The following is a 13,435-nucleotide window of genomic DNA, read 5'->3' as shown; positions in this document are numbered from 1 at the left end:
AAAGGCTTCAATTAAGCCTTGACCTTTCGATATCGAAGCAATTCTTTGGGCAATGCACTCAAAGAAATTTCTAACAAAGTTTTTAATCGAAAGCGAACATTGGAGTTTAGTATTTGGCGCCCCTCAATTCGATTCCCCAAGTCAGATGTAAGCAGCCGGGATATTTATGAAGCTTAGTATTTCGTTGTAGTGTTTTGGGGTTGAGTGTTTTGTTAAAGTATTTGTAAATTTTTTGTGATTTCTGTATGTATATATATCGAAATAAAAATGCATTTAAGAAATTTCGAGTACCCTAATCTATCTCCAGTGCTCCCTTTTTTTATTCTGTTTCTACCACCCTATTCCTTTCCAATTCCTTTAACGCATCTTTCTCTCTCTCTCTTTCCAATTATCTGTTGGTATTTTTGATGATATTTTTCAAAGAATATATATCCTTTTTGAGTAGTTTTTCCAAGAAATTCTTCCTTGAATTATTGAAAAATAAGTCATATTTTTGGAGCAACTAAAAAGTTGTTTTTTCAGTGGATTTAAAAGCCATGACTTGCTCCCTGACTAACTGACTAAACGCTTTTCCTGGAGCTCGAGTAAATGGAGGTCTCAAGAAGCTGGCTGGCGCAAGCCTCCTCTATCATTAGGCAAGCTGAAGTTGCAAGGCACGCCCTGACCTCCTACCCAGCCCTCTTCCTCGAACACTTCCCAGCTCTAGCACTCCCACCCACAAGCCCCACATTCATTATCTTGATCAAGCAGCGCGTGTAATTTTCCACCTGTAATTGGTGTAATTGAGTGCAAGTGCGGAGAAAATATTCAACATGCCAGCAATTAACATAAATTCTCCGCGCTACGCGTACAAAAAAACATATAAAAAAAGAAACTGGGGGAACGGGTAAGAAAAAGGCAGTCAAATGATAATGAAAGAATGGAGTGGCAGGAGCAAGGGCATTAAGGGAGAGATAAGCAAATGGCCGCCATGCTGCGAAGCGTTCATAATTGCCCGCTTTTCCAGTGTATGCGTGTGTGTGAGTGTGTGTGTGTGTGTGGGGGGGGAGTGACAAATGCAGTAAGGGACTTTGAAAGGGAAAGAACCGAAAGAAAGGAAAGGGAACCGGAAGAAGGGTTAAGGAAATGTAGCATACTTACATGCGCAGCGGAAGTAGTACATGTTAATGACAGACCCATACATTTGCAATGTGCTCATCCATCTCTCTCTCTGCTCTCTCCTCTCATTCGCAGGCATCGAGTGCTTTCAGCGGTTCTCAGAACAGCCCAAGTACACGGAAGTGAATCCCGGACAGGATACGCTGCTCACATGCAAAGTAATCGACAAGCGGGGCACGTGCTCCTGGCAGAAGGATAACAAGGTAATTATATCAACCACATCACACACCTCACACTCACATCTATCGATGGCGGCGGCGTCGGCCCTAGTTTCTAAACATTTTGATTAAACTCATAACTTGGCCAAAACTCTCACAGCCCACGCACACGCACACGCACATGCACCGACACCGACACCGTCAGACGTGTCCAAGGCTCTGGGCCTCATATCATATTCGTGGCTCGTCCTGTGGTTCAATTAAGTGTTGTTCTTTTGGCCTCCGTCTGTGGCCTGGTCTCCATGTGGCGTTCGTAATTTACACCCTGGCCATCCCGGACGAGTCAATAATGAAAGCCAAAAAGTTCCCCCAAGGCGGCGGGGACTCGAGACTTCTTTGTTTCTCTGTTGATTAGAACCATGTTTGCCAAGAGCAATGCCGTGCAGCGCAGCGTAGCGCAAGTTTTAATCGAAAGTGCGTGACAGTGCGGAGGGGACTGAGGTGGACCGATGGTGGACTTGGCCAACTCAATTGGAATTCACGAGAAAACGCTTCGAGGCTCACGCTCTCTCTCTTCATTTGATGGCCCAAAATGAACTCCAGCGCCAATTTTTATGGAATTTATTTGGTTTCTGTCATAAAACTGACAGCCAATATAATGGGAATGTGGTGGGTATTTGCAAGGAAATCATTGGGGACATAAGTATTCCATCTTCCTATTATATAACAATGATAACATAGGCATAGAAACTTCTCTTGATGCTTAGTGTGGCATCTTCAAAACCTCTTTGAATCCAACCTAGTTTTCATGGTCCATTATATGTATATTTTTGTTTGTTGGAAAATTTTCTTTCTATTTCCATTTATATTTCAATATACTTTATCCTGTAAAAAGGTTCTGTGAGGGTGCCTTTATAAGTCGTCTTCCATAAAACGCAATTCACAGAATTAAATGTGGTTAAATGTCGATGAAAATTCAATATGAGTGTCGCTCTATGAAGGAAACTATTGGATTGAGCATTGCATTTGCATAATACAAATATTATCAATGTAGAAAATATAACACACAACCATGCCCTGTTCAAGAGAAAAAGTTAATCGAACCTTAGCATAACTAAAGACATATATTTCTAACAGATAGTACTAGAAAAAAGTGCTTTAGATGTGCAGATTTTGCACCTTCTTATTAATTGAAATACAGGAGGTCAAAGGTACAGATCAGCATAGACACGGGAAAGGAGGAGACTATCACCAGTCGGTGATTTTTTCATTGCAAAGCTAATTTTATTCACAAAATCCATATGTATACGATGTACAGCAGCCCACGTTTTTTCACTCTCCCATGCTCTCATTCTGCTATACAGATTTCTGGCAAAACAATTGCTCAAAAACAAAATGCAATGCAGAATAATCGTAAGAGTGTTGCCACTTCGTCGCACAACATATGTTTAACAGCTTTATAAAATCAACTAAGATCAGCCAACACAATTTTTTTGTATGGCCTAGTTGTAGGCGGTGATCTCAAAAATAATCGTTGAGATTTAAAAATAATGAAAAATTCACTCCAACGAAGAATATTACAGTAGAGAAATTATCCCTGCCCCTCCCACCCTCTTCGAGAGCATTCGAATAGAGCAATAATTCCACTTTTCCCTCTTCCTCAGAATTAGGTATGTTTTATTGTTATGAATAGAGAAATTTTCTGCTACCTCAGATGTGAGTTTTCGTAAACTTCTTGGCATTTACCATGGTTATTATGGTGGAGGGGGAAGGGGGAGGGACTTAACTGCAGGGCCATGGCCATCTTAGTTTGCATAGCAATTCCAAAATGGCCTCATTATGAATCTGCTTTAGCCACAAAACGGGCCAGCAGCAGCCACAGAGGGGTGTATGCTGTTTGTTATTCATGGCAATTGTGTGCGTTTGAAGCATAACTTTTATTTGCTGCATGCCCCTGCCACCACTTGTTGTGGGGCAGTTGCTTATGCAAATGCATGCTCCGCGGGGATCAGGGAATACAATACCATGGCATAGAGGGGGAGGGTGTCTTGGTCCATTGTATGACAAAAATCAGAAAGCATTTCAAATGTCCTTTTTCATATGCTGCGCATCGCAAAACTCCTCGCTTTTGCAGCACATACTTAAATGTTTACATGCTTTGTGTCTCCACTCCAAGGAGTCCAAGGAGCCAAAGAGGAGCAGCAGCGGAAGAGTGGAACCGGAAACGGAAGTGGCACTGGAAATAGGGGACAGACTAGGGTAGCAGAAGAACAAGACCAAAGGACAAACATCATTTGCATGCATCGAGCGTAGCACTCACTCTCACATACACACATACATGATGCTGATGTTGCTGTTTCGGGTTTCATTTAAAATTTTTCTTATTTTTGCATATTTTTACCATTTTTTTCTAAATATTTCGTATACTCTTAACGAGGGGTATGATGATTTTTGGGAGAGGTCTAAAATACAAAAAGGGAACAGCTTAAAATATATATATCTTTATTTTGAACAGAAGTAGATGGAATTAGTAGAAGTAGCATTGACCTTTAGTTCCTTTGCTGCTGCTGAATCATATATTCATACACGTACAATAAAAGAAGATCAATCCTTAAGAGTATCAAAGTCTTCGGCTCCAAAGCCTGCCTTCTTTTCGCTCAACGTTTTCTCAATTTTCTTACATTTCGGGATATAGTTTTTCCCATAGATTTTATGTGCAGTTATTATAAGTACAGATGCTATGTATTTTTGGGGATATTTTGTTGTCCCAAAAAACGAAGGGGTGGCAATGCCCCTGATGCATTCTAATTGAGCCATAAAGGATGCCGGTACCAACCCTGGGTGCTTTTCCTCATCTATACTCTTTGCTGAGTGCATTTCCTGATAAATTCAAAGCAGGATGATATCCGCATCCTCATCTACACATACTCTGTATAGTATGGGAGTTCAGCCGTTTGAATAAATGTAATTTTTGGGCATCAAACTTTCTTTTTTTATGGCAAACAAAACGAGCTTTTCCGACTTTTCCTCTGTGCCTCAAGTTTTGTTGTTTGGCTTCTATGCAGTTTTGCAGTTTTTCCCGGGGTGTGCGGTGCGAGGGGGAGGTTCCTGGAAAATGTGGAGAATTATGTCGATATGAATATCGATTGGGAGAAAATGGGAAATGTTTTGGCAACAGCAATGGGGGCCAGAGCCAAATATTTACTCGATTTTGGGTTGGCATTTTTTCTCTCTCTCTCTCTCTCTCTTTTTTTTGTGGAAATTGTTTTTCTGTCAGTTTTCTGGCAGGAGCCTATCCTCTCTCTCCCTCTATCCCCTCTCACTATGACTATATATCTCTCTGGTTTCGCCATTGTTACCATACACACTTAACTCCTGGCTGACCCAACGTCCAGCCAGCCCATTGAACTATGTTTTCTATCGTTTTGGTGCGGGGTCAAATGGAATAATATCTCAAATATGTGCCAGACCATCAGCCGCAAGCTATTTAATAAAATAGAGATACCAAAACCCATCAAAAGGTGGTTCTGCTCTTAAAATGCGTATGTATTCGAGAAATGTACGCTTAATGAACACATATGTGACAATCAAAATGCGTTTTGTGGCTGGTATTCTACGGAATTCTATGCATTTGAAGATAAGATTAGCTGATGGTGTCTCCTTCCCTTGGGTTTCCATCCTGTGCCATTCTCACAGCCATTTTCCTGTCTATTTTCTTTCAATAAATGTTGTTCAATGGACACAAATTCAATGTTGCAATTAATTTAACCCATTAGGCCAGCAGAAAACACAGACACAACATTCAAAGCCAAAATGCAATTAGGCGGAAGCCCACTCTCTCTCTCTCTCTCTCTAAAGGAAAAGAGAAGGGTCTCGGTCTCCATAAATACTTAAATGCGAACGCTGAGAGATCACTAATTGTAATTTAATTTCCAATTAGCAAACAAACTAATGCCAATTTACAGACGGAGAAGGAGCACTGCAGAATGGAGTTAAGTGGGGAAGGAGGAGGGAGGGCTGGATAGGGAATAGCAAATAGGGGATGACCAGGCGATGACTGTCTGTAGGATGTTTGTGCAAATCGTAGACGAAATTACACGCCCGACTAGATCGCAAAAGTTAAACATGCTAAACATGTCGTAGAGGACATGCCAGCCGCCGCCCAGTTCATTTCATCGCCATCGACATCGCAGTCCTATCCTGCTCTGGGACTCCTCCTCCTTTGTTTCAGCTTGAAATAATCCGGAAAACCCCTGTCTTCTCTCATCCCTTAGCCCGTTGGCATCTATACGAAGAAATACGAATGGGCCTCACGTATGGGTACGAACGAGAATGGGAATGTCTTACATCTGGATCTCCATCCGCCGGCAGTGCAAATTGGCGGCGACTGCTCGCTGTGGATACGCTCCGCTACACTGGACTTTGACGACGGCCTGTGGGAGTGCCAAGTGACGGCCAGTGATTTTACCACGCAGGATGCCCTGACCAGTCAACCGGTTCGCCTGGTCGTACGTGGTACGTATACGAAAGCACCAGGACTCTTCTGGAACCCTTTCAGTCATCATTTAATTCATTTTTCGAGCTGTCTTTTGGAAGATGTCCTGTCCCCACTTTTAATTGTACTAATCTTTGTTCTCGATTGCAGTGGCGCCACAGCGTCCTCGACTCGAGTACGAGGCCGTCCACGTGCCGCCGGGGCACAACATCACCGTCGATGCTGGCGCCATGGCGACAGTGAAGTGTGTCTCACATTATGGTAATCCACCGGCCACCCTCAAATGGTATTTGGGTAAGTGTCTGGTAGCCCCATTGATTGCAGTTGTTATCCTGATGGACACGGACAGGGACACTGACGACCCCCTGGTCATTGTCCTGTTAATTAATTTGCCAACCATTTCCCATTTCCTTTACTCGGTTCTCATTCTCCCTCCTCTCTGTCTCTGTCTCTCTCTGTCTGTCTGTCTGTCTGTCTGTTGCAGGCGACCAGGAGATCTCTGCGATGCACCCACAAATGAATGCCACCGAGCCGGATAATCCACGCACTTGGTCCTCCACCTCCGTGGTGCAAGTGTCGGCAATGCGAGAGCGTCACGGAGACATGCTGCGCTGTGCGGCCTTCCACGAGTCCTACTCGGCCAAATCGACGCCCGTCGAGGCCCGCCTCGATGTGAAATGTGAGTACCCCCCAACAAACCCAAACCACTGTTCAAACTTTGAATCAGTTGCATCCCAGGGTCTAGACAAGCAGAGTGCCATCATTTGATTTGGCTTAGAGTCAAAAGAACTAAACAGAAACAGAAACAGAGCTGTAACAATTAAATTAACAACAATTTGCCGTAATTTCCTGTTTTGCTGAGCAATTCAAGAGTTGACTTGTCCCAGCGGACGTGGCCAGAAGGAGGACCAACGCCAGGGCCACATCCACATTCACAGCCAGAGACTTGGCCTGGACTGGCTTGTTGACTCTGTTTGCTCTGTTTTTGTTTTTGTTTCTGTTTCTATATCTGTTTCTGGTTCCTGTTTTTGCTTACCCAACTTGAACGTTTCTCGTCTGGTCTGGGGTCTGGTCTTTTGCAGATGCGCCGAGCATTCGTCTAATTGGCTCACCGGAAATCGACTTGGAGGAGGATAAGGATGCGCTCGTCCTGCGCTGCGTGGCCGATGCCAATCCGCCGGCGAGCATCGTCTGGCGACGGGCTGGTCGCTCCGAGATAGCTAGCCTGCAGGTGAGTTCTGCACCTCCCTGCAATCCAGCCACCCTGCAATCCCAATCCCAAGAGGAGAAATCCTTGCTCTTTCTTGTTTATGTTGTTCCAAAATTGTCTTCCACACTGTCCCTCCTCTACTCCTTGGTTGGGTATTTATCTGAAGTGTAGCAGAAATTTGTAATTGTATTAAATTGCCTTCTCTTTCCCTTCCCTCTACCCCTCCGTATCTGGACAGGAAACTCTACAATTGCGTCCCGTTGGGCGGAGGGATGCTGGACTGTACACCTGCCAGGCGCAGAATTCGGTGGGAACCTCGGAGCAGCTGTCGGTGCAGTTGGATGTGAAATGTACGTATCTTTAACTTTACCTTCCTATTCGCTTTACCTCTCTCCAGTGGAGTATTTATCTTGGCCAAAGTTTTCACCAAACCCTCTCTCTCTACCATTTTCTCTCTTTAGATCCGCCCAAAATTGTTTCAGCTGGCCCGGATCGCCTCACCACCGCGCCCCTGTTCAGTCCGGCTGCCTTCGAGTGCGTTGCAGAGGGTAATCCCATGCCATCCTACAAATGGGTGCAGAGGTGAGTCCCAGGATATATATACACACCCATTTATACACAGTTATGCACACAGATATTCACTTGCGGTGGTCCGCGTTTCGGTAGGCTCCAACAATTTCCATTGCATACTTTTGGGCGGCCCAACCGAGGTCGAGGCTTAGTGTGGTGGCCTTTCTCCTTATGAACTCTCTTTTCTCTCTCCACTCTGCCTCGGATTCTGATTCTGGCCATTGTTTGTGGATTGGCTGGCGGCGCTAATTAAGCCCCGGCTCATGCGGCGTATGCGCAACATTTGCTTTTCATTTAAATTGAAGCCTTTAAAAGGAATTTGCATTTGCACTTTAGTCTATAATTATGAGTAAGACTAGCACACGACCTCCAACCACCAGAGCAAGCCTCACCTTGATGGGAAAAGAACATTTCCCTCTTATATGAGCGCGTTTCCTGTTGCACATTTCCGTCTTAGCTGAGGCCACACCCACTGCCAGATGATGATGATGATGATACTTTGCGTAATTTTAATTAGCTACGCAGCGGAAATTGTCTGCATCTTGAGGGAAAACCACAATAAAAGTGGAGGGGGGTGTGGATGTAACCGATGAGGGCATACCCTGTAACGAGTCATCGATTTAGCTTTCGAAATATATCAGTAACGATAAATTAGAAATTATAAATTCCACACTCCAAACACAGCTAAAAAGTTGCTAAAACCTTCGTACAGCTTTCATATTAAAAAGAACTGGGAGCACCTCTATCATTTGGAATGACAAACTTCATTTTCTAACCCAAATATCCATTTTTTTAAGAGGGTATCAGTGCTGGATTAGGTTCCTTCCGTTTGCTGCTGCTATTCCTTCCTCTCCCTCTCGTCTATCACTTTTTTCAGGCAAGGCATTAGTATGCAAAGCAGGCAAAGCCTGTGGAAAAATCGAAAACACTCTTCATGCATATGACTGTCTACAGCTATCCATCTCTTTCTCTCTCTCTCTATGCCACCACTCTCTTTCCCACTCTTCTGTTGCTATTGCCACATAAGTACGTGATTTTTGTGAATCCATTTGTTTGCACTTTCCCCCTAGACAATCAAGCAAACATCATGCAACATACTCGTACTCGTGCTCGCACTCGTACAAGACTGGATTTTAGATCGTGATCGGGTGGGAGGATATGTGGAGTGGGCGTGGGCGTGGCAGCGTTTTGTGTAGGTGTCGCCCGTCTAATAACGAATGCCACATGCAACACATTGACGTGTTGACTTAATGAAGCAAAACGCGCGCGTGTTTATCAGAAATTAAATGTCAATTGTTGAAAACTAATTTCCACGCATGTACTCGATGCCACACCACAGTCTGCCACCCCTGAAATACCCCACCGGCGCACCACCATGCCACCTCCTGTGGCACCACATTAAATGGCGCGTGCCACGTTAAGTAAACAGCGGGAGTCGCCTTACCATTTGGGGGCACAGGTGGGACGGATAATAAATCAATGCCACGGAGTGAGCCGCTGACAGGCCACAACGTATGCTCAGGAGCACTCTAATCTCCTTTTCGAAGGTCGTCCTCTTTGGAGGTCTTCCTTTGGTTGCAAGTGCAACAACCACGGAGGTATCACCGTCCCGTAGCACAGAGAGAGTCTCACACGGAGTCCTTGTCAATTTGATTTACGTGATTTCTGTGTTGTTTTAGCCTCCTTTCGTCCAAACTTTTTTGACTCTGGCGATTTGCATTTGAATGGCTTTCTAATTTATTGCTTTTAATTGCTGAAACCCCAAGGATACCCTTAAAGCAGTCTCTTAAAGTTCTCCTTCATCGTATGACCATCAAAAGAACCCACAAAGGAAGGCAAAAAAAAAAAAAGAGAAGCATGGCAGAGGCCAAAGCATTTCGCAGCTTGAAAGGCATTTCTCATATTAAAAATGTATCAAATATTTCTGTGTACCAGCTCTTTGGATAGCCAGGGAGAGTCAGAGGGCACTCCGTGCAGCAGGCAGGAAGGCAGGCAGGCAGCCTGCACCGAAAAATAACTCATACGCATACGCAATTTTCAATATTGGAAAGCCAGAGAAGAAGGATATGCAACCGAGTGGAGACACGAACGCACACAGCACACGGGGAGGGCCTGCATGCATCTGTTTTCATTTTGATGGAAGTATGCATCAATGGGGCAAAGGCATCACATCACATCACCAATATTAGAAGACCACACATAATCATAATCAATCTCTCTTTGTGCTTCCCTAGAATCTCGCATGGCTCCAAGTATGTGGAACGGGGCAACGAGCCCCGTCTCGTCATCGACAATGTCACCTACGAGTATCAGGGCGAGTACGAGTGCCGTGCCACCAGCTACATCAATGGCCAGGAGCGAGTGGCCATATCCGATCCGGTCTCCCTGCAAGTTGTGGGTAAGTCCGTGTACCAGAACACCAGCATATCTCTGCAAAAAACCGCAGAGACCACAAGATATGCCGACAACGTTAGGATCTGAAATAGTTGAGCAATCAACGAATGGCGTATGCTCTACCGAAGAGAGGGGGCACTCCTATGAGAGCTGCTGTGGGAGGAATAGTTGCAGTCATAAATCTCCATCTCTCTCTCAGCTGTCAATTTCTGTGGCAGGACCTGCAACCGCAATACCTACAGAGGAGGTGACAATCAGGCGAGAAAAGATGGGACTTCAGGGAAGGGTTTGCTGTAGCTATGCCGCTCTTCGGGCTACTCATTTGGGTCCTGGCAACACTCCGTGCAACTAATGCACACTTAAAACAACTAACAAAACTCCATTAAAAGCTGGAGCCGGAAAGCGCCAGCAAAACATTTTAAGCGCTTGCGTTGCCGCCTCGCAACGATACCGCCACTCCATGCCACAGAATTGCGCGGCGGTGGCATGTAGCAACTGGGCAACAGACTAAACCAAAACGTAACACAAAATCAAAATGAACTTATGACCGCAGTGCCAGCGTAAAAAAATAAACGGAGAAACTGCCACGGCCACTGCCAGAAGCGGGGAAAAAAACTGGACAGCGCACAGAAAAAATGTACAAAAAAAATAGAGAAGCAAGAAATATTTAAATTTAGTGCTGAATACCACAGCACGTACATAATTTATGACCAACCAAGGACACGAGCAATTTAGCAGCGCCACCAAGGCGAAAAAAGTGCACAAAAAAAGTGAATAAATATATGTACACATGTATATCATATATATGAACCGAAAAAACTGGACACCACATTATATCTGGGAACTGGGAGGGAGTGTGTGAAGTAACTAACGAACTAACTAAGTATATATGTAGTTGCACCAGCAATCCAGAGAGAGACAGAGAGAGAGAGAGTGTCACCAAAAAAATAAAACTGGGGAGAAAATACAAAATACCTCATTAAAAATGGCAAAGTTGTTGACCCTCTGGAGCACTATACTGGCTTGTTCTCCCCCCTGGATTTCCTGAAGAAGCTTTCCTCTTTAAGGAAATAGGAGTTGGCAACACCTTTCAAACAATTTGATGTAATTTATGGGACGGAAAGATTTACCCTCTCTTTAAAAGAAAAACTATGCTGGGGGAGAGACTGCAACCCCTTTTAATAATTTTATATAATTTATGGGGAGAAAGATTTTTCCTCTCAGAGCAAGAAGTAGAACGTGGACAAGGCTACACCGTTCCAGGAATTTTTCTATGACTTACCCCAAGGAAATAAAGGGAAAAAGTATGGGAAAGACTGTTAAATGTTGAAATGCTCAGGCGAAAAACTGCACCCCTCAAAACCATTTTATACACGTATAATTTCATTCAGCAATGCAGCTCGTTGAATCCGTTTGTGAAGACCAAAACTCAATTAAAAAGCCATCTCTTAAGGACCAAACGTTGTTCTCTTTTAATACAATTATACCCCTAACTCCAAATCTTTTTCTATTATTTGTTCCATTGTATTTGCAGGTGCCCCACAGGTTCTACGTCTGCATCCTTCGATGCACACCATCTCCGTGAAAAGAGGAGAGTCCGCCATCCTGACAATGGTCGTCTGTGCGGATCCACGGCCACTGCGCGTCGCCTGGGAATGGGGTTCACTGCGTCTCGAGGCCGGTTCGGGAATAGGTGCGTATATACAGCCACACCCACACCCACACCTACACCCACACCCCCTTTGATGTGGCAGCCACCAGTTAAAGTTCAGCGTTTAGTTTGCGCTTCATTGGGCGCCTAATGAAAATGCAATTAGGCTTTCACTTGCCCTTAGTTGTGGCTATTCCGGATTCAATTAGCGGTAGATCCTGCTGGAGGGCTCATTATGGTTGTTTCCCTCCAACCAATTTTTTGGCATTCAATTCGCGGTAGAGAGTATCCACAAATCAAGACAAATTGCACGAGGAAAACAGAGTCAGAGTCAGAGTTGGGCAAGAAAACTGCCAGTGTCATGTCCGCGTCGGGGATACGGAATGGGAATGAAGAGGCCAGAGGAAATGGCTATGGCAGCGGCACTGGCAGGCAACGTTAGAAAGGCACCCCGTAGCAGCAGACTTGCCACGCCTGTCAGCCGCCGGGTAATCCGAGCTCCAACGGAAAACCCACACACACACACACACACACACACATGCGCGGGCATTTTCAGCTCGTTTTTCCAGCTGAAACTCTTTTCTGCAGTTTCGTTCCTTCCCGAGGCATCTGCCCTTGAACTGCAACGAATCTGGTAGCTCTGGTGGCTCTGATGGCTCTGGCTAGCATTATTCTTCATTTTCAGCTGTCCGTGTTTGTGTCCATCCAGCGGCATCCTTCGTGCGTGTAATCCTGCGTGTTCGCTTGCCACCGACACAAATCAAGCGAAGCGCATTCCAATCCCCCAGTCCAAAGCCATTTCATGGCATTACTAGTTAGCCCATCGAATCGAATGATTAATGTCAGACCGCCCGCTCCACCCCCCCGACAAATTGTGTGTAATTTGAGTGCAATTATTTGGCCAATTCAACAAAATGTTTCTCTCTCTCATTCCCATTTCAGATCGCTTCCGGGCGGATGATATGCTGCAGGACTCTCGCGAGGATTGCTACCTGTCCACCCTGAACATCCATCACACCGATGAGCACGACTCTCGGCCCTATTATCTGGTGGTGGAGAACGAGCGGGGCACTGATCGCCATGCCATACATTTGATTGTGGAGGGTACGTTTGCAGGTGCATAGAACTTTTTTCTTTGTTTTTCTTTACCCCCATAACTCCTGCCCCTGCCCCTGTACCTCCCACTGCCCCACCCGCATCTTCATTGCACCATCATCCCGCATTCGAATTGCATTTCAATTACACTAGCAATATTCAATATTTACGCATCGAAAGCACATGCAACTCATTAAATATTATATCATATCACATCCAAACACACCCCTGCATCATCATATCCCAAACGATTTTAATTAAAATCAATCGCACAAACAATACGAATATGCGTCACGTTATTACAATACGTATTCGTACTCGTAGTACTATGTTGCATATGAAAATGAATATTCCTGTTAATACTTGCATAATCAACGCATCGATTATAACGATATCCTTCTGCTGAATATCCTCCACCGCTGTGCCGGACAGAACCTTACGAGATGAGCTACATGATGGGCGTGGCCGGTGGCTGCATGGCCGCCATCCTGCTGCTTGTGTGCCTCTGCATTTATGCGATCAAGAGCAAGAGGTGCTGCTTCAAGGGTAAGTTTGATAAAGAGGGTAATGGGGGAAATCATTTGTTTTAAAGTAATCATTGTTAATCATTGTGGAAATGATGAAAGGAAATGATGAGGAATTTAAAATAAATATATTTCGTATTTAAAATAAATATATTTCATGTTTAAAATAAATATATTTCA

General features: G+C 44.6%; 1 protein-coding gene across 1 annotated transcript in view; it reads left to right on the top strand.

The window, feature by feature from the left end:
* Nucleotides 1-13,435, top strand: part of LOC108154943 (irregular chiasm C-roughest protein) — a 110,287-nt gene that overhangs the window by 69,975 nt on the left and 26,877 nt on the right. The window contains 11 exon segments of the mRNA XM_017285440.2: nt 1,234-1,361; nt 5,591-5,831; nt 5,962-6,105; nt 6,296-6,490; nt 6,894-7,042; nt 7,260-7,371; nt 7,483-7,603; nt 9,826-9,989; nt 11,520-11,678; nt 12,579-12,752; nt 13,164-13,277. Of these exon segments, the coding sequence (XP_017140929.2) occupies nt 1,234-1,361; nt 5,591-5,831; nt 5,962-6,105; nt 6,296-6,490; nt 6,894-7,042; nt 7,260-7,371; nt 7,483-7,603; nt 9,826-9,989; nt 11,520-11,678; nt 12,579-12,752; nt 13,164-13,277 (1,701 nt within the window).

This window comes from Drosophila miranda, chromosome 2, assembly GCF_003369915.1.
Source record: "Drosophila miranda strain MSH22 chromosome 2, D.miranda_PacBio2.1, whole genome shotgun sequence".
Classification (NCBI taxonomy): Eukaryota; Metazoa; Arthropoda; class Insecta; order Diptera; family Drosophilidae; genus Drosophila; species Drosophila miranda.
Note: the sequence above shows the minus strand (reverse complement) of the source record. Positions and strands in the feature narration are given on the sequence as shown.